Source organism: Lipophrys pholis (genome assembly GCF_963383615.2).
Source record: "Lipophrys pholis genome assembly, chromosome: 14".
NCBI lineage: Eukaryota > Metazoa > Chordata > Actinopteri > Blenniiformes > Blenniidae > Lipophrys > Lipophrys pholis.
Window position 1 is genome coordinate 8948815 of NC_137633.1, and position 24953 is coordinate 8973767.

Sequence of the window (24953 nt, forward strand, 5' to 3'; positions counted from 1 at the left end):
TTTTGTATGTTAACAGGCACAAGACTTTTCACCTTCAGTGAGAGATAGAGTAATGAACAGGACATTCACCATCATCGGCCCCAGCTTCCCGAGTTTCAACGAGAGCCGCCTAATTCTTTGGTTCCGTGGGTTATTGGTGCCATTCCTTCCAAGTTTCACACCAGAGATGCTCAGAATCACAACCACAGGCATGAACTGCACCAACTACCAAGTCGTGTGAGTAACTTTTAAGGGATGAATCACACTTTTGTCAGACCAAATTGAAAAAAATGGATTCTTCATTGAGAATCAATGTTTTCTTCCAAACTCTGCAGTACCGTTGCGATAGGTGGTGCTGCCAGCCAGACTTCCTTGATGAGGCAACAACAAATCTTCGAGGTCCTGTTGGCCTACCTCAACAATGCTATCAATGTCATCAACACGCCAGGTAGGGTAAACATTTTAAACAGTAGCACCATACATGGCTTGAGTGGATATGTCACTGACAGGACAACTGGACAAGACAACCATGTATCTCATGTTCCATCCATCCATCCATCCATCCATCCATCCATCAATCCATCCATCCATCTATCCATCCATCCATCCATCAATCCATCCATCCCTCCATATTCTATACTGCTGATCCTGTTCAGGGCCATGTTGCCAGTCTATCACAGGGCAAACACACAGAGATAGACAGCCACACACGCTCATATTCACACTTAGTGGAATATAGGGTCTCCAAATAACCTCACGTGCATGTTTAGTCGACTGTGGGAGGAAACCGGTGTTCCCGGAGGAAACCCACGCACACTCAGGGAGAACATATATATACTCTACACACGAAGGCCTCTGGCAGTATTTGAACCCACAACCTTCTCGCTGTGCTCGTGTAAATTATGAAAAGATCCTTTTAAAAATTGGCTGTACTTGAATATCATCTTGGTGCCTCAGATTGCAGGGTGGGAATCGCCAATGATGCTGAGTGGCTTGCTGCAAACCTGGGTCCATTTTCAACATACGCATCATACTCTCAACTCCGAGTCTTCAACCTGTCTGTGGTAAGTCCTACTTAACTCCCAATCTTATGTCACAACTGCAGCACAACATGCCCAACCTGGACATTTGACACGAGGCCCTGCTTTTATCGGGTCAGATTAAAAAAAAGATGAAATGATTGAATCCTCTGTGTATGTGTCATTAGCTGGAAGTAGTGGACAACCTCTCACCACAACAGCAAGTGGAAGTGATCCTGGATCCAGACAGTGGCGCTTTAGAGAACCAGACCCTGGTGGATGCTGTCTTTACAAGCTTGGTGAATTCCTCTGATGTTGGTGAAGCGCTCACTCAGTTTTTCCAGAATTTCACAGCCATCAGCCAGCAGGTATTTGCTTCACATCAACATTACAACATTTTTCCTCACAACTGTGGCCTCCAAAAGAGCCATAAAGCTTTAGCATCCAATTTGCTTTGACACATTAATACCAAGCCCTCGTATGTCTCAAAAAGACACATTTCTACCCTGTTCTTTGGCTGAATTGCTGCCATGATTTCCTCTGTGAAGCACCTGATGCACCAGAGAACAAAGATGTGCCAAATGCCATGATCTCTATTGTTTTGGCAGCAAGTTTGGGGTGGCAAAGGGTCCTGTTTTACAGCAACATTATTCTTTTTCTTTCAGGAAAACCTGACCTTAATCACAAACCCAGCTGTGAGAGTCACCATCTTGAATCGGACCTTGACAGCCTTGGCTCCTGAATTTGAAGACTTTCAACCTGAAGACTATCGGCTGTGGTTCCAGGTCTATTTGACCCCTGTATTGGCCAGCCTCCAGCCCGACAGCTTGCGTGTAATCCCTCGGAACATCACTTGTCAATCATATAACGAGATGTAAGTGATGACAGTAATCAAGCCAAAGCTTGCATATTTTAGGCTTGCATTATAGCAACCTTTGGCTCAATACAAGTCCTGCAAATTTCTTTTGTCTGCTTACAGACTGACTGGTTTGAAGGAAGGCTTGTACCTACTGCCACTGGACATTTCAGAGAACCTGAGATCAAGCATCGAGTCACTGAAGGAAATGTTCACACGTAAGTGGCCAATAATCACTATGCTGCCAGATTTTTTTAGGATAAGTCCAGTACCAATTCAGTGAGTCCAGCTGTACTGATGAGACAACTGTGTTTCATTTTTTTCCACAAAAATAGGTTGTGCAGTACCAGCGTCGTTCATGGTGAGTGTCTTTCTGTAGTTGTTTGACAGGGTTCACGCTATCATCTCCTCATTTCGAAAATGTTCCTTCCTTTGGAAAATGTTGTTTCATCAGGAAACTGTAATGATCCAAATTTCTTTCCTCTGTACTAACAATTATGCTTTATTTTTCTCCAGTGCAAAATCACACCAGTCAATGGTAAGTCTGCAAAACACCAGAACACAACAGCTTTTTTTAAAGAAAATTGCAACTTGACAAGCAATAGTCTCAAACACAAACATTATCTTTTCACAGAGGACCTCATCTGTGCTGCACTCAATAGGTGGGTTTATTACTCTTTTTCCAGTGCTGAGGGTGGAAGTGCAAAGTTTCTTTCCACACTGGAATTGCAGTGAGAGTTATTTACATATATGACATTATTTTTTCTCAGATCACGACTTGATCAAACCTTGTCAAGTCTCGATTCTTCGGAATCTGTGTGCAACTTTACCATCCGTGAACATGCCTGTTCCTCGGTAAGACGGTTTGACGAAACCTGTCAATCCCAGAACTCTTGTTGTCCTTTTAAAGATTCCAGTCCAGAGACACATCTCCATGAGCTCTAACCAGTCTGTTGATGTTTTTCTTGTTAATTCTTTTCTCAAGGCTGCATCTCTCACTGCCATCAACATGGCCACACTGTTGAAATGCTCCCTGGAAAGCACCACGACTGATGTTGTGGGAGTGTGGAAACTTTTCCTACAAAAAGCTCCTGCATCTGCACTTGACCAGGCCCTCAAGATGTTTTCCACCATGGTACAGTCAGAACTACGCAAGCACACAATCCTGCTGATTTCCTCTGGTCAATCTTCTATTGACTCTTTTTTTTCTCCAATAAACAATTTGTAGCCCCCCAGCAACACCAATGACCAAACGCAGTCAACCATTCTTGAGGCTCTTGGAGAGGTGACAATCGCCAACTTCAGCCAAGCACAACTGGAGGACAACGATTTTGTCAGCAGGTGGTTCCAGATGAACCTCCGTCCATTCCTGACCTCTCCATCCACAAACTTCCTATTCTGTCTCAGCTCCAGAAACTTCAGCTGTTCAACGTACCACATTGTGTAAGAGCATTTCTTAGGCACGGCTCCAGTGTCAACCAAACAACAGAAACAATTGTCATTCTTATGGATTTTAAGATTTTAAAAGTCTTTTCTCTCAAATCTTAGCATTCAGGCATTCATCAGCCAAATTGCGTCCTTGGACACAGAACAACAAGAAGCGGTTGTCAGTCACTTCATCATACCGTTCCTTTCCAGAAACGACACATCAGGTGAATAAAGTCACTCAGGTTCAATTTGGAAAAATCCTCATACCATACTTGACTTATACTCTGATGACATATTTGCATTTCTTCATCTTGCAGATCCTGGCTGTGTCTTGTCAAGCACAAGCAGCCAACAGTGGCTCCAGACAAACTTTGGCAACTTCTCTCAATTTGGGGAGCTGCAGGTCTTTCAAACACTCAACCCAAACTTCACCAGTGTAAGTGGCAACTGCCGTCATGGCTTACCTGTCAAACTGGATTATTTCGCCTGTGTTTTTTCTCATTACTGACTTTATATCCCTTCCCTATTGTAGCTCGAAGTCCTGCAACTACTCACGCCTTCCCAGGTGGCAGATGTAGTCCTGAACTCAGTGGATCCCAATGATACAGCAATAATTGATACTGTCTTTGACCGGCTGGAAGAGGGCAACGCTCAGGAAAATGTGGAATTATTCTGCACACGTGTGACACAGAGTGACCTGGTAGGCTACTTCTGAAATTGGACAGGAATTGCAATCCTGCACTTATTAGTAGGGATTTCTTTACTCCCACACTTATCTCACCTTTTCAATCATTTGCAGGTGATATTGTAATAACGTCAAATGCTTTTATCCAAATATCATGCATGTGAATTTGCAGCATGGGAAATATGTGCTTTTGTATGTTAACAGGCACAAGACTTTTCACCTTCAGTGAGAGATAGAGTAATGAACAGGACATTCACCATCATCGGCCCCAGCTTCCCGAGTTTCAACGAGAGCCGCCTAATTCTTTGGTTCCGTGGGTTATTGGTGCCATTCCTTCCAAGTTTCACACCAGAGATGCTCAGAATCACAACCACAGGCATGAACTGCACCAACTACCAAGTCGTGTGAGTAACTTTTAAGGGATGAATCACACTTTTGTCAGACCATATTGAAAAAAATGGATTCTTCATTGAGAATCAATGTTTTCTTCCAAACTCTGCAGTACCGTTGCGATAGGTGGTGCTGCCAGCCAGACTTCCTTGATGAGGCAACAACAAATCTTCGAGGTCCTGTTGGCCTACCTCAACAATGCTATCAATGTCATCAACACGCCAGGTAGGGTAAACATTTTAAACAGTAGCACCATACATGGCTTGAGTGGATATGTCACTGACAGGACAACTGGACAAGACAACCATGTATCTCATGTTCCATCCATCCATCCATCCATCCATCAATCCATCCATCCATCTATCCATCCATCCATCCATCAATCCATCCATCCCTCCATATTCTATACTGCTGATCCTGTTCAGGGCCATGTTGCCAGTCTATCACAGGGCAAACACACAGAGATAGACAGCCACACACGCTCATATTCACACTTAGTGGAATATAGGGTCTCCAAATAACCTCACGTGCATGTTTAGTCGACTGTGGGAGGAAACCGGTGTTCCCGGAGGAAACCCACGCACACTCAGGGAGAACATATATATACTCTACACACGAAGGCCTCTGGCAGTATTTGAACCCACAACCTTCTCGCTGTGCTCGTGTAAATTATGAAAAGATCCTTTTAAAAATTGGCTGTACTTGAATATCATCTTGGTGCCTCAGATTGCAGGGTGGGAATCGCCAATGATGCTGAGTGGCTTGCTGCAAACCTGGGTCCATTTTCAACATACGCATCATACTCTCAACTCCGAGTCTTCAACCTGTCTGTGGTAAGTCCTACTTAACTCCCAATCTTATGTCACAACTGCAGCACAACATGCCCAACCTGGACATTTGACACGAGGCCCTGCTTTTATCGGGTCAGATTAAAAAAAAGATGAAATGATTGAATCCTCTGTGTATGTGTCATTAGCTGGAAGTAGTGGACAACCTCTCACCACAACAGCAAGTGGAAGTGATCCTGGATCCAGACAGTGGCGCTTTAGAGAACCAGACCCTGGTGGATGCTGTCTTTACAAGCTTGGTGAATTCCTCTGATGTTGGTGAAGCGCTCACTCAGTTTTTCCAGAATTTCACAGCCATCAGCCAGCAGGTATTTGCTTCACATCAACATTACAACATTTTTCCTCACAACTGTGGCCTCCAAAAGAGCCATAAAGCTTTAGCATCCAATTTGCTTTGACACATTAATACCAAGCCCTCGTATGTCTCAAAAAGACACATTTCTACCCTGTTCTTTGGCTGAATTGCTGCCATGATTTCCTCTGTGAAGCACCTGATGCACCAGAGAACAAAGATGTGCCAAATGCCATGATCTCTATTGTTTTGGCAGCAAGTTTGGGGTGGCAAAGGGTCCTGTTTTACAGCAACATTATTCTTTTTCTTTCAGGAAAACCTGACCTTAATCACAAACCCAGCTGTGAGAGTCACCATCTTGAATCGGACCTTGACAGCCTTGGCTCCTGAATTTGAAGACTTTCAACCTGAAGACTATCAGCTGTGGTTCCAGGTCTATTTGACCCCTGTATTGGCCAGCCTCCAGCCCGACAGCTTGCGTGTAATCCCTCGGAACATCACTTGTCAATCATATAACGAGATGTAAGTGATGACAGTAATCAAGCCAAAGCTTGCATATTTTAGGCTTGCATTATAGCAACCTTTGGCTCAATACAAGTCCTGCAAATTTCTTTTGTCTGCTTACAGACTGACTGGTTTGAAGGAAGGCTTGTACCTACTGCCACTGGACATTTCAGAGAACCTGAGATCAAGCATCGAGTCACTGAAGGAAATGTTCACACGTAAGTGGCCAATAATCACTATGCTGCCAGATTTTTTTAGGATAAGTCCAGTACCAATTCAGTGAGTCCAGCTGTACTGATGATACAAATGTGTTTCATTTTTTTCCACAAAAATAGGTTGTGCAGTACCAGCGTCGTTCATGGTGAGTGTCTTTCTGTAGTTGTTTGACAGGGTTCACGCTATCATCTCCTCATTTCGAAAATGTTCCTTCCTTTGGAAAATGTTGTTTCATCAGGAAACTGTAATGATCCAAATTTCTTTCCTCTGTACTAACAATTATGCTTTATTTTTCTCCAGTGCAAAATCACACCAGTCAATGGTAAGTCTGCCAAACACCAGAACACAACAGCTTTTTTTAAAGAAAATTGCAACTTGACAAGCAATAGTCTCAAACACAAACATTATCTTTTCACAGAGGACCTCATCTGTGCTGCACTCAATAGGTGGGTTTATTACTCTTTTTCCAGTGCTGAGGGTGGAAGTGCAAAGTTTCTTTCCACACTGGAATTGCAGTGAGAGTTATTTACATATATGACATTATTTTTTCTCAGATCACGACTTGATCAAACCTTGTCAAGTCTCGATTCTTCGGAATCTGTGTGCAACTTTACCATCCGTGAACATGCCTGTTCCTCGGTAAGACGGTTTGACGAAACCTGTCAATCCCAGAACTCTTGTTGTCCTTTTAAAGATTCCAGTCCAGAGACACATCTCCATGAGCTCTAACCAGTCTGTTGATGTTTTTCTTGTTAATTCTTTTCTCAAGGCTGCATCTCTCACTGCCATCAACATGGCCACACTGTTGAAATGCTCCCTGGAAAGCACCACGACTGATGTTGTGGGAGTGTGGAAACTTCTCCTACAAAAAGCTCCTGCATCTGCACTTGACCAGGCCCTCAAGATGTTTTCCACCATGGTACAGTCAGAACTATGCAAGCACACAATCCTGCTGATTTCCTCTGGTCAATCTTCTATTGACTCTTTTTTTTCTCCAATAAACAATTTGTAGCCCCCCAGCAACACCAATGACCAAACGCAGTCAACCATTCTTGAGGCTCTTGGAGAGGTGACAATCGCCAACTTCAGCCAAGCACAACTGGAGGACAACGATTTTGTCAGCAGGTGGTTCCAGATGAACCTCCGTCCATTCCTGACCTCTCCATCCACAAACTTCCTATTCTGTCTCAGCTCCAGAAACTTCAGCTGTTCAACGTACCACATTGTGTAAGAGCATTTCTTAGGCACGGCTCCAGTGTCAACCAAACAACAGAAACAATTGTCATTCTTATGGATTTTAAGATTTTAAAAGTCTTTTCTCTCAAATCTTAGCATTCAGGCATTCATCAGCCAAATTGCGTCCTTGGACACAGAACAACAAGAAGCGGTTGTCAGTCACTTCATCATACCGTTCCTTTCCAGAAACGACACATCAGGTGAATAAAGTCACTCAGGTTCAATTTGGAAAAATCCTCATACCATACTTGACTTATACTCTGATGACATATTTGCATTTCTTCATCTTGCAGATCCTGGCTGTGTCTTGTCAAGCACAAGCAGCCAACAGTGGCTCCAGACAAACTTTGGCAACTTCTCTCAATTTGGGGAGCTGCAGGTCTTTCAAACACTCAACCCAAACTTCACCAGTGTAAGTGGCAACTGCCGTCATGGCTTACCTGTCAAACTGGATTATTTCGCCAGTGTTTTTTCTCATTACTGACTTTATATCCCTTCCCTATTGTAGCTCGAAGTCCTGCAACTACTCACGCCTTCCCAGGTGGCAGATGTAGTCCTGAACTCAGTGGATCCCAATGATACAGCAATAATTGATACTGTCTTTGACCGGCTGGAAGAGGGCAACGCTCAGGAAAATGTGGAATTATTCTGCACACGTGTGACACAGAGTGACCTGGTAGGCTACTTCTGAAATTGGACAGGAATTGCAATCCTGCACTTATTAGTAGGGATTTCTTTACTCCCACACTTATCTCACCTTTTCAATCATTTGCAGGTGATATTGTAATAACGTCAAATGCTTTTATCCAAATATCATGCATGTGAATTTGCAGCATGGGAAATATGTGCTTTTGTATGTTAACAGGCACAAGACTTTTCACCTTCAGTGAGAGATAGAGTAATGAACAGGACATTCACCATCATCGGCCCCAGCTTCCCGAGTTTCAACGAGAGCCGCCTAATTCTTTGGTTCCGTGGGTTATTGGTGCCATTCCTTCCAAGTTTCACACCAGAGATGCTCAGAATCACAACCACAGGCATGAACTGCACCAACTACCAAGTCGTGTGAGTAACTTTTAAGGGATGAATCACACTTTTGTCAGACCAAATTGAAAAAAATGGATTCTTCATTGAGAATCAATGTTTTCTTCCAAACTCTGCAGTACCGTTGCGATAGGTGGTGCTGCCAGCCAGACTTCCTTGATGAGGCAACAACAAATCTTCGAGGTCCTGTTGGCCTACCTCAACAATGCTATCAATGTCATCAACACGCCAGGTAGGGTAAACATTTTAAACAGTAGCACCATACATGGCTTGAGTGGATATGTCACTGACAGGACAACTGGACAAGACAACCATGTATCTCATGTTCCATCCATCCATCCATCCATCCATCCATCCATCAATCCATCCATCCATCTATCCATCCATCCCTCCATATTCTATACTGCTGATCCTGTTCAGGGCCATGTTGCCAGTCTATCACAGGGCAAACACACAGAGATAGACAGCCACACACGCTCATATTCACACTTAGTGGAATATAGGGTCTCCAAATAACCTCACGTGCATGTTTAGTCGACTGTGGGAGGAAACCGGTGTTCCCGGAGGAAACCCACGCACACTCAGGGAGAACATATATATACTCTACACACGAAGGCCTCTGGCAGTATTTGAACCCACAACCTTCTCGCTGTGCTCGTGTAAATTATGAAAAGATCCTTTTAAAAATTGGCTGTACTTGAATATCATCTTGGTGCCTCAGATTGCAGGGTGGGAATCGCCAATGATGCTGAGTGGCTTGCTGCAAACCTGGGTCCATTTTCAACATACGCATCATACTCTCAACTCCGAGTCTTCAACCTGTCTGTGGTAAGTCCTACTTAACTCCCAATCTTATGTCACAACTGCAGCACAACATGCCCAACCTGGACATTTGACACGAGGCCCTGCTTTTATCGGGTCAGATTAAAAAAAAGATGAAATGATTGAATCCTCTGTGTATGTGTCATTAGCTGGAAGTAGTGGACAACCTCTCACCACAACAGCAAGTGGAAGTGATCCTGGATCCAGACAGTGGCGCTTTAGAGAACCAGACCCTGGTGGATGCTGTCTTTACAAGCTTGGTGAATTCCTCTGATGTTGGTGAAGCGCTCACTCAGTTTTTCCAGAATTTCACAGCCATCAGCCAGCAGGTATTTGCTTCACATCAACATTACAACATTTTTCCTCACAACTGTGGCCTCCAAAAGAGCCATAAAGCTTTAGCATCCAATTTGCTTTGACACATTAATACCAAGCCCTCGTATGTCTCAAAAAGACACATTTCTACCCTGTTCTTTGGCTGAATTGCTGCCATGATTTCCTCTGTGAAGCACCTGATGCACCAGAGAACAAAGATGTGCCAAATGCCATGATCTCTATTGTTTTGGCAGCAAGTTTGGGGTGGCAAAGGGTCCTGTTTTACAGCAACATTATTCTTTTTCTTTCAGGAAAACCTGACCTTAATCACAAACCCAGCTGTGAGAGTCACCATCTTGAATCGGACCTTGACAGCCTTGGCTCCTGAATTTGAAGACTTTCAACCTGAAGACTATCGGCTGTGGTTCCAGGTCTATTTGACCCCTGTATTGGCCAGCCTCCAGCCCGACAGCTTGCGTGTAATCCCTCGGAACATCACTTGTCAATCATATAACGAGATGTAAGTGATGACAGTAATCAAGCCAAAGCTTGCATATTTTAGGCTTGCATTATAGCAACCTTTGGCTCAATACAAGTCCTGCAAATTTCTTTTGTCTGCTTACAGACTGACTGGTTTGAAGGAAGGCTTGTACCTACTGCCACTGGACATTTCAGAGAACCTGAGATCAAGCATCGAGTCACTGAAGGAAATGTTCACACGTAAGTGGCCAATAATCACTATGCTGCCAGATTTTTTTAGGATAAGTCCAGTACCAATTCAGTGAGTCCAGCTGTACTGATGAGACAACTGTGTTTCATTTTTTTCCACAAAAATAGGTTGTGCAGTACCAGCGTCGTTCATGGTGAGTGTCTTTCTGTAGTTGTTTGACAGGGTTCACGCTATCATCTCCTCATTTCGAAAATGTTCCTTCCTTTGGAAAATGTTGTTTCATCAGGAAACTGTAATGATCCAAATTTCTTTCCTCTGTACTAACAATTATGCTTTATTTTTCTCCAGTGCAAAATCACACCAGTCAATGGTAAGTCTGCAAAACACCAGAACACAACAGCTTTTTTTAAAGAAAATTGCAACTTGACAAGCAATAGTCTCAAACACAAACATTATCTTTTCACAGAGGACCTCATCTGTGCTGCACTCAATAGGTGGGTTTATTACTCTTTTTCCAGTGCTGAGGGTGGAAGTGCAAAGTTTCTTTCCACACTGGAATTGCAGTGAGAGTTATTTACATATATGACATTATTTTTTCTCAGATCACGACTTGATCAAACCTTGTCAAGTCTCGATTCTTCGGAATCTGTGTGCAACTTTACCATCCGTGAACATGCCTGTTCCTCGGTAAGACGGTTTGACGAAACCTGTCAATCCCAGAACTCTTGTTGTCCTTTTAAAGATTCCAGTCCAGAGACACATCTCCATGAGCTCTAACCAGTCTGTTGATGTTTTTCTTGTTAATTCTTTTCTCAAGGCTGCATCTCTCACTGCCATCAACATGGCCACACTGTTGAAATGCTCCCTGGAAAGCACCACGACTGATGTTGTGGGAGTGTGGAAACTTTTCCTACAAAAAGCTCCTGCATCTGCACTTGACCAGGCCCTCAAGATGTTTTCCACCATGGTACAGTCAGAACTACGCAAGCACACAATCCTGCTGATTTCCTCTGGTCAATCTTCTATTGACTCTTTTTTTTCTCCAATAAACAATTTGTAGCCCCCCAGCAACACCAATGACCAAACGCAGTCAACCATTCTTGAGGCTCTTGGAGAGGTGACAATCGCCAACTTCAGCCAAGCACAACTGGAGGACAACGATTTTGTCAGCAGGTGGTTCCAGATGAACCTCCGTCCATTCCTGACCTCTCCATCCACAAACTTCCTATTCTGTCTCAGCTCCAGAAACTTCAGCTGTTCAACGTACCACATTGTGTAAGAGCATTTCTTAGGCACGGCTCCAGTGTCAACCAAACAACAGAAACAATTGTCATTCTTATGGATTTTAAGATTTTAAAAGTCTTTTCTCTCAAATCTTAGCATTCAGGCATTCATCAGCCAAATTGCGTCCTTGGACACAGAACAACAAGAAGCGGTTGTCAGTCACTTCATCATACCGTTCCTTTCCAGAAACGACACATCAGGTGAATAAAGTCACTCAGGTTCAATTTGGAAAAATCCTCATACCATACTTGACTTATACTCTGATGACATATTTGCATTTCTTCATCTTGCAGATCCTGGCTGTGTCTTGTCAAGCACAAGCAGCCAACAGTGGCTCCAGACAAACTTTGGCAACTTCTCTCAATTTGGGGAGCTGCAGGTCTTTCAAACACTCAACCCAAACTTCACCAGTGTAAGTGGCAACTGCCGTCATGGCTTACCTGTCAAACTGGATTATTTCGCCTGTGTTTTTTCTCATTACTGACTTTATATCCCTTCCCTATTGTAGCTCGAAGTCCTGCAACTACTCACGCCTTCCCAGGTGGCAGATGTAGTCCTGAACTCAGTGGATCCCAATGATACAGCAATAATTGATACTGTCTTTGACCGGCTGGAAGAGGGCAACGCTCAGGAAAATGTGGAATTATTCTGCACACGTGTGACACAGAGTGACCTGGTAGGCTACTTCTGAAATTGGACAGGAATTGCAATCCTGCACTTATTAGTAGGGATTTCTTTACTCCCACACTTATCTCACCTTTTCAATCATTTGCAGGTGATATTGTAATAACGTCAAATGCTTTTATCCAAATATCATGCATGTGAATTTGCAGCATGGGAAATATGTGCTTTTGTATGTTAACAGGCACAAGACTTTTCACCTTCAGTGAGAGATAGAGTAATGAACAGGACATTCACCATCATCGGCCCCAGCTTCCCGAGTTTCAACGAGAGCCGCCTAATTCTTTGGTTCCGTGGGTTATTGGTGCCATTCCTTCCAAGTTTCACACCAGAGATGCTCAGAATCACAACCACAGGCATGAACTGCACCAACTACCAAGTCGTGTGAGTAACTTTTAAGGGATGAATCACACTTTTGTCAGACCATATTGAAAAAAATGGATTCTTCATTGAGAATCAATGTTTTCTTCCAAACTCTGCAGTACCGTTGCGATAGGTGGTGCTGCCAGCCAGACTTCCTTGATGAGGCAACAACAAATCTTCGAGGTCCTGTTGGCCTACCTCAACAATGCTATCAATGTCATCAACACGCCAGGTAGGGTAAACATTTTAAACAGTAGCACCATACATGGCTTGAGTGGATATGTCACTGACAGGACAACTGGACAAGACAACCATGTATCTCATGTTCCATCCATCCATCCATCCATCCATCCATCCATCAATCCATCCATCCATCTATCCATCCATCCATCCATCAATCCATCCATCCCTCCATATTCTATACTGCTGATCCTGTTCAGGGCCATGTTGCCAGTCTATCACAGGGCAAACACACAGAGATAGACAGCCACACACGCTCATATTCACACTTAGTGGAATATAGGGTCTCCAAATAACCTCACGTGCATGTTTAGTCGACTGTGGGAGGAAACCGGTGTTCCCGGAGGAAACCCACGCACACTCAGGGAGAACATATATATACTCTACACACGAAGGCCTCTGGCAGTATTTGAACCCACAACCTTCTCGCTGTGCTCGTGTAAATTATGAAAAGATCCTTTTAAAAATTGGCTGTACTTGAATATCATCTTGGTGCCTCAGATTGCAGGGTGGGAATCGCCAATGATGCTGAGTGGCTTGCTGCAAACCTGGGTCCATTTTCAACATACGCATCATACTCTCAACTCCGAGTCTTCAACCTGTCTGTGGTAAGTCCTACTTAACTCCCAATCTTATGTCACAACTGCAGCACAACATGCCCAACCTGGACATTTGACACGAGGCCCTGCTTTTATCGGGTCAGATTAAAAAAAAGATGAAATGATTGAATCCTCTGTGTATGTGTCATTAGCTGGAAGTAGTGGACAACCTCTCACCACAACAGCAAGTGGAAGTGATCCTGGATCCAGACAGTGGCGCTTTAGAGAACCAGACCCTGGTGGATGCTGTCTTTACAAGCTTGGTGAATTCCTCTGATGTTGGTGAAGCGCTCACTCAGTTTTTCCAGAATTTCACAGCCATCAGCCAGCAGGTATTTGCTTCACATCAACATTACAACATTTTTCCTCACAACTGTGGCCTCCAAAAGAGCCATAAAGCTTTAGCATCCAATTTGCTTTGACACATTAATACCAAGCCCTCGTATGTCTCAAAAAGACACATTTCTACCCTGTTCTTTGGCTGAATTGCTGCCATGATTTCCTCTGTGAAGCACCTGATGCACCAGAGAACAAAGATGTGCCAAATGCCATGATCTCTATTGTTTTGGCAGCAAGTTTGGGGTGGCAAAGGGTCCTGTTTTACAGCAACATTATTCTTTTTCTTTCAGGAAAACCTGACCTTAATCACAAACCCAGCTGTGAGAGTCACCATCTTGAATCGGACCTTGACAGCCTTGGCTCCTGAATTTGAAGACTTTCAACCTGAAGACTATCGGCTGTGGTTCCAGGTCTATTTGACCCCTGTATTGGCCAGCCTCCAGCCCGACAGCTTGCGTGTAATCCCTCGGAACATCACTTGTCAATCATATAACGAGATGTAAGTGATGACAGTAATCAAGCCAAAGCTTGCATATTTTAGGCTTGCATTATAGCAACCTTTGGCTCAATACAAGTCCTGCAAATTTCTTTTGTCTGCTTACAGACTGACTGGTTTGAAGGAAGGCTTGTACCTACTGCCACTGGACATTTCAGAGAACCTGAGATCAAGCATCGAGTCACTGAAGGAAATGTTCACACGTAAGTGGCCAATAATCACTATGCTGCCAGATTTTTTTAGGATAAGTCCAGTACCAATTCAGTGAGTCCAGCTGTACTGATGAGACAACTGTGTTTCATTTTTTTCCACAAAAATAGGTTGTGCAGTACCAGCGTCGTTCATGGTGAGTGTCTTTCTGTAGTTGTTTGACAGGGTTCACGCTATCATCTCCTCATTTCGAAAATGTTCCTTCCTTTGGAAAATGTTGTTTCATCAGGAAACTGTAATGATCCAAATTTCTTTCCTCTGTACTAACAATTATGCTTTATTTTTCTCCAGTGCAAAATCACACCAGTCAATGGTAAGTCTGCAAAACACCAGAACACAACAGCTTTTTTTAAAGAAAATTGCAACTTGACAAGCAATAGTCTCAAACACAAACATTATCTTTTCACAGAGGACCTCATCTGTGCTGCACTCAATAGGTGGGTTTATTACTCTTTTTCCAGTGCTGAGGGTGGAAGTGCAAAGTTTCTTTCCACACTGGAATTGCAGTGAGAGTTATTTACATATATGACATTATTTTTTCTCAGATCACGACTTGATCAAACCTTGTCAAGTCTCGATTCTTCGGAATCTGTGTGCAACTTTACCATCCGTGAACATGCCTGTTCCTCGGTAAGACGGTTTGACGAAACCTGTCAATCCCAGAACTCTTGTTGTCCTTTTAAAGATTCCAGTCCAGAGACACATCTCCATGAGCTCTAACCAGTCTGTTGATGTTTTTCTTGTTAATTCTTTTCTCAAGGCTGCATCTCTCACTGCCATCAACATGGCCACACTGTTGAAATGCTCCCTGGAAAGCACCACGACTGATGTTGTGGGAGTGTGGAAACTTTTCCTACAAAAAGCTCCTGCATCTGCACTTGACCAGGCCCTCAAGATGTTTTCCACCATGGTACAGTCAGAACTACGCAAGCACACAATCCTGCTGATTTCCTCTGGTCAATCTTCTATTGACTCTTTTTTTTCTCCAATAAACAATTTGTAGCCCCCCAGCAACACCAATGACCAAACGCAGTCAACCATTCTTGAGGCTCTTGGAGAGGTGACAATCGCCAACTTCAGCCAAGCACAACTGGAGGACAACGATTTTGTCAGCAGGTGGTTCCAGATGAACCTCCGTCCATTCCTGACCTCTCCATCCACAAACTTCCTATTCTGTCTCAGCTCCAGAAACTTCAGCTGTTCAACGTACCACATTGTGTAAGAGCATTTCTTAGGCACGGCTCCAGTGTCAACCAAACAACAGAAACAATTGTCATTCTTATGGATTTTAAGATTTTAAAAGTCTTTTCTCTCAAATCTTAGCATTCAGGCATTCATCAGCCAAATTGCGTCCTTGGACACAGAACAACAAGAAGCGGTTGTCAGTCACTTCATCATACCATTCCTTTCCAGAAACGACACATCAGGTGAATAAAGTCACTCAGGTTCAATTTGGAAAAATCCTCATACCATACTTGACTTATACTCTGATGACATATTTGCATTTCTTCATCTTGCAGATCCTGGCTGTGTCTTGTCAAGCACAAGCAGCCAACAGTGGCTCCAGACAAACTTTGGCAACTTCTCTCAATTTGGGGAGCTGCAGGTCTTTCAAACCCTCAACCCAAACTTCACCAGTGTAAGTGGCAACTGCCGTCATGGCTTACCTGTCAAACTGGATTATTTCGCCTATGTCTTTTCTCATTACTGACTTTATATCCCTTCCCTTTTGTAGCTCGAAGTCCTGCAACTACTCACGCCTTCCCAGGTGGCAGATGTAGTCCTGAACTCAGTGGATCCCAATGATACAGCAATAATTGATACTGTCTTTGACCGGCTGGAAGAGGGCAACGCTCAGGAAAATGTGGAATTATTCTGCACACGTGTGACACAGAGTGACCTGGTAGGCTACTTCTGAAATTGGACAGGAATTGCAATCCTGCTCTTATTAGTAGGGATTTCTTTACTCCCACACTTATCTCACCTTTTCAATCATTTGCAGGTGATACTGTAATAACATCAAATGCTTTTATCCAAATATCATGCATGTGAATTTGCAGCATGGGAAATATGTGCTTTTGTATGTTAACAGGCACAAGACTTTTCACCTTCAGTGAGAGATAGAGTAATGAACAGGACATTCACCATCATCGGCCCCAGCTTCCCGAGTTTCAACGAGAGCCGCCTAATTCTTTGGTTCCGTGGGTTATTGGTGCCATTCCTTCCAAGTTTCACACCAGAGATGCTCAGAATCACAACCACAGGCATGAACTGCACCAACTACCAAGTCGTGTGAGTAACTTTTAAGGGATGAATCACACTTTTGTCAGACCAAATTGAAAAAAATGGATTCTTCATTGAGAATCAATGTTTTCTTCCAAACACTGCAGTACCGTTGCGATAGGTGGTGCTGCCAGCCAGACTTCCTTGATGAGGCAACAACAAATCTTCGAGGTCCTGTTGGCCTACCTCAACAATGCTATCAATGTCATCAACACGCCAGGTAGGGTAAACATTTTAAACAGTAGCACCATACATGGCTTGAGTGGATATGTCACTGACAGGACAACTGGACAAGACAACCATGTATCTCATGTTCCATCCATCCATCCATCCATCAATCCATCCCTCCATATTCTATACCGCTGATCCTGTTCAGGGCCATGTTGCCAGTCTATCACAGGGCAAACACACAGAGATAGACAGCCACACACACTCATATTCACACTTAGTGGAATATAGGGTCACCAATTAACCTCACGTGCATGTTTAGTGGACTGTGGGAGGAAACCGGAGTTCCCGGAGGAAACCCACGGACACTCAGGGACAACATATATACTGTTGTCCCTTTGTGTGTCCCTACACACAAAGGCCTCTGGCAGTATTCTAACCCGCAACCATCTCGCTGTGCTCGTGTAAATTATGAAAAGATCCTTTTAAAAATTGGCTGTACTTGAATATCATCTTGGTGCCTCAGATTGCAGGGTGGGAATCGCCAATGATGCTGAGTGGCTTGCTGCAAACCTGGGTCCATTTTCAACATACGCATCATACTCTCAACTCCGAGTCTTCAACCTAACTGATGTAAGTCTTTGTCTTTGAAGCATTTTAGCTGTTTTAGTCATCACGTTACTCCCATATGTTAGACATGTAACCTTTAATATATAAATTAACCCCCCCCCCCACCCTACTTGTTTTCTTCAGGCTGTCATCCTGGACTCACTTTCTCCAGCACAAAAAGCAGAATTACTGCTTGACTCAAACAACTTGCTCAATGAAACACTTGTGAATATTGCATTTACAACACTGACAACACAAGAAGACCTCGCCTCGTTCTTTGCCACATTTGTTCGCGATGCTGCAGAGGTGGGATTTATTTTTTATTTTTGTATAAGTGCTATTGTTTCATTACAAGGCCGTAATGCATTCACAAAAGTTTATAAAATATCTTGCTTCTTCTTAATTCATGAGATATTACCAAACTCAAGAATCAACTTATACTTGCAACTTTACCATCCAATAAATATACAGTCTCAAGCCTAAAAGGTATCAGCCCCTCTGTGCTTCTCTTTTTTGTCCTCGTTTCAGGGAGGAGAAAAAAACTATTTTCTAAATATTTCCCACAATGTTTAATTGTTTTTCTTTTTTTTTACTTTCTGTTTTGTTTTGGGTTTTTTTAGCTAAATGTAACATCAGTTACCCCCAGAGTGCGTGACACCATCCTCAATTTGACACTGACGGAGCTCAGCCCAGGATTTCCCACATTTGATGCAGATGGCTTCAGGTTATGGTTCCAGGATTACCTACCCCTGTTTCTCCCAGGCACCAACTCAAATACACTTGAAATCATTCCCAGAAATATCACCTGTAACTCCTATCAAGAGATGTGAGTAAAATCTATTTTTTTTCTATGTTCTGGTTACAATATATACGTTAATGGTTGTATTAATTATTTTATGTCATTTCAGTGTCCAAGGCTTCAACAATGTTTTCACTCAGCTCTCTGAGAGCCAAACGCAGCAGATTTTTGAGTTTGCCAAAGATTACCTGAGCAGACAATCCCCTCCAGGTTTGTTGTAATTGTCTGTTATGAAAATGAAAAGTAAGAAACACTTTTTGTGACCTTTTGTTGATCGACCTAAAAATGCTATATTTCTATTCATAGGTCTTTCCTGTGTTGAATCAGTAAACGACGACAGACGCTGGCTTGAAGAAAACTTTGGCCGATTCCGTGTTCATGCATCTTTCACGGACTTTGTGACCTTGAACACAAACTTCAGTGGAGTAAGCCACTAAGTTCTTTCATGAACTACAAATTTAGCCATAGACTGTTTATTTGGTGCATTTTCACTTCAAAAACAATAAAATGCAAAAACAGATAGCAAGTCCCTTTTGCGTTTTACCGTCATATGGTCATTTCAGCAATAAACCAAACAATATGCACCAGTAAGATTTGCTGCTTGTCACTTGTAGGTGGAGGTTGCAGATCTTCTTACCTTCGATCAGCTGACTCAACTGGCAGCGACGCCCTCACAGCTGAATGGGATGCAAGATGTGAAAACAATCATGGCCGCCATCGACCCCGCCGACTTTGATGATTTCTTTGACGCAACCTCACCTGCCATCGAGGTAAACTTCCACACATCCAATATTTAATATTTGTTCAGTTCAACGCAATTGCTCCTTTTTCCACATAAAACCAAAAAAATGCATTCCCCACATATTGGCTATAATATGATCTCATAGTAACTGCACACTAAATTTCTTCATCATAATCTCCTCACACATATTTATTTTATATTCAGGTACAATATTAACAACACGTTTAGGATTCAAAACACTCTGCTGGGAATCGATTATGGATTTTCACCCCCCCCCCCACAAATACACTTACTGAACAACAAGGGAGTAAAATACAGACTTCAAGCAACTGGAGCCTCATTAAAATCCAGCTGCACAATGCAGTAACCTAATTACACATCATGTGGAAATAAATGTTCAACATACCTGTTTTTGAGCAATTGCTGCAATGAGAAGATTATTCAGCCTAACATAAGTATAAAAAAAAAAAAAGAAAAAGAAGAAAGTATTAGTAGAAGTCCCACACAAAAGAGAGGCACAGGTGTTAATAATTAGCATTAACATTTAGCACTTAGCTTTTAGCACTTAGCGTTTAGCCATACTGCGTTCAAACTTACTTTAAAAATACGTGGAAGACCAACAACTGAGTGGCTCGTTTTCTTTGATACTGTTGAGCATAAGTCAGCAAACAACTTGAGATTGTCATCTTACTTTTGAGGGTAATTATGTGTCTCCACGCAACAATAGCAGGACATAAACATTGTGTACCAGTAGGGGGCGCAACAAAACTGGGTAAAGGATATTATAGTAAATAGTTTTTACATGAATTAAATTATTATTATTATTATTATTATTATTATTATCATTATTATTATTGAATCCCCAAAGACAGTGCTGATCACTGTGAGGGAAGATGATGTGTGTTTCAATAAATGTTTTCATAGTGTTACTGTCAAATTACTTTTTTCTTTCTTTTTTTTTTAAATCAAAATCCCTGCTGGTAAAGGGAATTGTAAGACGCTCATATATTTATTATGCTACAGTTGTGACACTAATGTCTTTTGAGTCATATTTCATGATTGCAAATCATCTCCATTAAACCCACAACATATTCAGTCAAATATATTTGCATTTTGATTAGGTTATTCATAGGTTTGCCCTCCAATGAATTGTTGTATTGTGGCAAGCTGCCTGGTCTAATACGATAGTGACGCTGATGGACAAATCCCAGCAACTAATGTAGCATTCATATATGTATGTCCGTGACAATGCCTGCAGCCCTGCAGCATTAAATGCTTTTAGAGTTGTCTGAAGCTTGGGATTTCTCGGTGTATTCACTGCAGAACATTTTAGTATATGATTATATAGATGCAATTAACATATTTAATGCAAATAGCACTATCATGAAATGACGGACCACATTAAATTTGATCTTGAGTGTTGAGGACCTGGGTCTGAATTCTAGTTGCAGTGAAACCTGTAAGATAAAGCAGCCAAAGAGACACTTCTTATGCCAAGGCTTCATGTGAAACAAAATAGTTGAATGCAGTTTAGAAAATGAATCCAGATGCATCTTACAGATCAAGTACATTTTGAAAACATCAAAAGAACAAAGATCTATTTATCTTTTGTAATGAACACTTAGACCACATCACTGACTATATCCATCCTCTCCAGGTCCAATCAGTCAACTACACACAGGAAGTGAAATCCGCCTTCCTTCAAGAAGTTTTCGACAGAGGCAATCTGTCCTCCCCGGCCGTCAGCGATGAAGATTTCCTGCAGTGGATCAGGTTCCGACTGAGGCCTCTCCTGGTCGACCTCTCGCCCATGCTGGTGACACCTTTGTTCAACATCGGCTCCAACAGGAGTTGTAACAACAGCCAAGAGATGTAGGAACATCACCTCTTACAGTTCACAAGATGCAAATTGTTGCATATTACTTTTGTTGCGTAAAAACAAATGTAAATTTATTTATTTTTTCTTCCAAATTTAGAGTTGCAATACTGGACACACTACGCATGACACTCAGCAACGACACCCAAACGGAGGTCAACAGAAACATTCAACTCTCCCTCCAAGGTTTGTAGAGGAGACTTAAAATGCCTGGAAAAGTCCTCACGATACACGCGTTTTACCTCAGACGTGTGTTTTAATCACTGTCTTTCTGGAAAAACAGGTCCCGCGCCGCTGAGATGTTATAGCGGTGGAAGTTTCTACATCTACCTGAGAGAAACGTTTCTCAGCTTTGGCTTTCCGGATGCGTCCACGTTTGTGTCTCTTCTGCCTCCGACACGTGAATCAGAGGTAAAAAAAATAAAATAAAAAATGAAGACAAAATTAAAGAAAAATAATGCTTGATCTCATCAAATGTGATTAAAGCTTCCATGCAAACATATATGAATGTGTTGTTTTTCTTCCCAGCTGCTAAACACCATCAGCATCTCAGAGCTGGGTCAAGTCCTACGACTTCCTAACGCGGTTGGTAACGACTCTGACCTCTGTCCCATCTTCAACAACTACAACAACACAATCGCTTTCCTGGAAACGGTGCGTGTGCCAATATCACCCTTAATACATACACCATCCCTATCCTTACCTGCTATTTCGTTAAATGTGTGATGGTGTGTGTGCCGTCAGGAGGACGTTCCAGGCGACGTGAGGGTGGCGATCCTTCCCTGCGTGTGGCCTGTGGCTCTGAGCAGCAACAACAGGTCCGAGGCTTGCGCCTGGTTTGGCGTGCGGTTGAATGACTACCTACCATTCCTCACACAGACCCTCATCAGCTCCGCACAAGTGCAGAATGCCTCCTGCTTCGCCTTCCAGAAGTTGTGAGTCTCTTTGTTTTCTCAACATCCAAAGGATCAGTGGGAGGATGGTACGGACAGACGCTAACCTCGACAATGTTTTCCCTTCCAATAGTGTGTCTGTCTTTGGAAATAACTTCCCATACAACAGCACTGACTTTGGAAGAAGTGACGTGTACGCCACAGTTAGGACCTACCTAGGAGCAGGTAAGTTGCATCATGACGCCAATGTGGTCATTTGAATTATTTGAATTAACCTATGTACGTGGTTTGAATCGACAGAAAAGATTGTGCTTTTTTTCTTCATATAGTAAAACTACGCATTTAATTGAAATACTCTGATAAATGAGAGCTGCACACCCGAAACAGTCCAGCTTCAGATTTGAATACTACATTAGTATTTCAACATGGGTCTGCGAATTACTTTCTGGCATGTGTAATGTATTTCATATTGAATATATATACATTTGATTTCCATAAACTTTAGTAGAAATTAGCTTCCATTTTGATTGGCCTCCGAACTTTAGATGCTTGCAGATCCCCCTTGGAAAAGTCGATGCCAGATGAGATCCCTCGCCATAACTACGAATGAGCTTTTCATTAAAACATCATGAATTTTCATCTCAAGCTCAATTCTCTTGTTTTTGTGACTTTGCTGAAACAACGAGACTCAGTGATTTGTGTTCTGGATTCCTCCAGGTTCCCAAGGCTCTGAGGCCAGATGCTTCGATGCCGCTGATCCTGACCTAAACTCAACTGCCTGGTTTGTCGCTAACATCGGCAACTTCGTAACATTTGTTACCGCGGAGGACCTCGCCAGCTTCGTGCCGCCCACTCAGGTGAGTACTCACATCATATCTGTACAATCGCAGGGATAACAATTATGGCCAATGTCAATATTTTGCCTGTTTTAAATGTAAATGTTGACTATATTTGATCATATGTGAGGTTTTAGTTTTCTTCATTTTTTTTTTTTTTTTTTTAAAGATTCAAGCCTTTTTGGAGAATCCAGCCAACCTGGAACTCTTCAACACCACAGCGATCCCTCAGAGTACAACAGATTACTACGTGACACAGCTGTTTGAGTCAAACCCAAGCTTCAGCGTTCTAAAGTGAGCATCCGCCGGGTGGAAGAAATAAATCAGACGTAAAATTCATTGGGGAAAGAAATGTTTTGCACGTTAGATTAAATCGATTGTCGCCCCCCTTTTTTTTTTTCCCCCCCAGTCTTCCAGGTCTTCTTCTGTGCTCTTCTGAGATCCCAAGTTCAGTCTTTTCCTCTTTGAGTGACGCTGACACCAGGCGCATCTTGGACATGCTGAACAACTTCTGTAATGGAACAAGTGACCCCGAGGTACCAGACCACCGCCTGTGCTGCGTTTTTAACCGTTTTACAATATAAAAAACTAAGTACAATAAACAAAGCACAAAATATAAACCATTTTACAATTAATAAGTCCAAATTTAATTGTTCGTTGGAATATATTTGAGGTGGGCTTGAGGGGGATAAATTAAAAATGTTCTTTTCTGATTGAGCTTTCTGACATTTCTCAACATAACTGTCCTCGTGAAATTCATCCATCTATTCATCTACTCATTAGGTATCTGCTGCTCTGGCCTCCAACATCAACACCATTGATGCAGACACAATTGCAACACTTGGCAGTGCCAGTTCAGGCTTGACCAGCAGCCAGCTTGCTACGCTTTCCCCAGAAGTGGCCATTTCCGCTCTGCCCTCGCTCGGCACAGTCACCTGGAACCCGGAGCAGGCCAGCACACTCGTGCAGACCATCACTCAACCAGGCTCAGGTTTCCAGGTCGGTCCACATCAAAGATCTAAATGCATTCATTGTATTCAGTAAGGTTCGATCGTTTAAAGGTCATCAGGACAAACGCCTAGTTGAAGTTAATATGTCGTAATACGTTAAAAAATGATGACATGTAAGGAGATAGAAATGATAACATTTTTATGAGCTTTGATTGGAATACACATAGATTGATGTACTATCTGCTGTTAGTGGCGAATGGAATCATTAAATATCACGACAACAGCTTCTGGCACCATCACCAGCAGAACATCTCCACCAACTACTGCAAGTTCCTGTGTGTACGCCATTTCAAATATAGTGGCCAAATCACTATTCTAAAGTATTTTCAGCAATTTTCTTTCAGTATTTTCTTTTAGCAAACCCCAAGCAAAATGTTTGATTGTAGTGTCTTTAAAAAAGAAACGTCACAAGTTGAGAGGAACATTTCTTCTGATTACTGTTTGTAAAGCAGCTTTGTGGTGAGTGTGAAGCATTGGATATAATTTCAGAGCTTATCTTATTCTCATTGATTGCACAATTTAAATATTTAAGGAATAATATATGACAGCAAATCTGGTAAAATAATAAACTGAATTTGAGGCACGTTATGGTAAGCTGTACATACAAAGTTGTGCACTTGTTTTTAGAAATGATAGGATGGCTGTGAGAACGGTGCCACTTGGTTCTAATGAATGCAAATATATCAAACAGGTCAACAGTGCATCTGCCTTGGTTTCCCTCGGGACCGTCATAGTTGGAGTTCCTGCACAGTTGATCGCAAACGTCCCACCTGCTGAGCTGCTCAGCCTCTCCAGTAACCCCGTGTTTGTCTCCAACATACTGAGCGCCTCACCGGTCGTACAACAGGTCTACGTCAGTCAGGTATAAAGTTATCATCATCAGCTCCTACCGGAACATAAAGTTACATCAACCTTGTGTTATTACTTTATGACATGACAGCTGCGATGAAGCGTTTCAATACCCGACAAAGACAAATACAGCCGTGTACTTAACTTTTCAACATATATTTACCTATCAAATAGGTCATTGCTGCAGACCCAGACGCAGCCAACGCGGTGGCAAATGTCCCTGATGCCATAGCAACTGAGATCCCCGCGTCCCTGCTGGGATCTCTTCCCAGTAATGTCAACATCAACCTGCTAAACCAAAAGACATGGACATCAGATCAGGTCAGTATGTGGTTTTCGATTAAGAGTTGTCGAAATCTAGTGCTTTATATT

The 24953-nt window shown here is 42.6% G+C and overlaps 1 protein-coding gene across 1 annotated transcript in view; it reads left to right on the top strand.

Moving 5' to 3' along the window:
- The window catches only part of LOC308119688 (uncharacterized protein), a gene marked incomplete at its 5' end in the record, with an annotated part of 100636 nt that overhangs the window by 69539 nt on the left and 6144 nt on the right, over positions 1-24953 (top strand). The window contains 44 exons of the mRNA XM_080479837.1: positions 315-427; positions 937-1043; positions 1187-1366; positions 2840-2989; positions 3083-3187; positions 3815-3982; positions 5334-5513; positions 6987-7136; positions 7230-7342; positions 8617-8729; positions 9219-9325; positions 9469-9648; positions 11122-11271; positions 11365-11579; positions 11685-11788; positions 11882-12000; positions 12097-12264; positions 12454-12653; positions 12752-12864; positions 13374-13480; positions 13624-13803; positions 14808-14829; positions 16037-16155; positions 16252-16419; positions 16609-16808; positions 16907-17019; positions 17494-17600; positions 17721-17882; positions 18197-18402; positions 18485-18585; positions 18682-18800; positions 18990-19145; positions 20775-20989; positions 21094-21179; positions 21277-21404; positions 21522-21647; positions 21738-21928; positions 22020-22111; positions 22604-22743; positions 22892-23016; positions 23132-23258; positions 23506-23721; positions 24424-24594; positions 24756-24902. Coding sequence (XP_080335963.1) covers positions 315-427; positions 937-1043; positions 1187-1366; positions 2840-2989; positions 3083-3187; positions 3815-3982; positions 5334-5513; positions 6987-7136; positions 7230-7342; positions 8617-8729; positions 9219-9325; positions 9469-9648; positions 11122-11271; positions 11365-11579; positions 11685-11788; positions 11882-12000; positions 12097-12264; positions 12454-12653; positions 12752-12864; positions 13374-13480; positions 13624-13803; positions 14808-14829; positions 16037-16155; positions 16252-16419; positions 16609-16808; positions 16907-17019; positions 17494-17600; positions 17721-17882; positions 18197-18402; positions 18485-18585; positions 18682-18800; positions 18990-19145; positions 20775-20989; positions 21094-21179; positions 21277-21404; positions 21522-21647; positions 21738-21928; positions 22020-22111; positions 22604-22743; positions 22892-23016; positions 23132-23258; positions 23506-23721; positions 24424-24594; positions 24756-24902 — 6259 coding nt within the window. The remainder of the gene's footprint in view (positions 1-314; positions 428-936; positions 1044-1186; positions 1367-2839; positions 2990-3082; positions 3188-3814; positions 3983-5333; positions 5514-6986; positions 7137-7229; positions 7343-8616; positions 8730-9218; positions 9326-9468; positions 9649-11121; positions 11272-11364; positions 11580-11684; positions 11789-11881; positions 12001-12096; positions 12265-12453; positions 12654-12751; positions 12865-13373; positions 13481-13623; positions 13804-14807; positions 14830-16036; positions 16156-16251; positions 16420-16608; positions 16809-16906; positions 17020-17493; positions 17601-17720; positions 17883-18196; positions 18403-18484; positions 18586-18681; positions 18801-18989; positions 19146-20774; positions 20990-21093; positions 21180-21276; positions 21405-21521; positions 21648-21737; positions 21929-22019; positions 22112-22603; positions 22744-22891; positions 23017-23131; positions 23259-23505; positions 23722-24423; positions 24595-24755; positions 24903-24953) is intronic.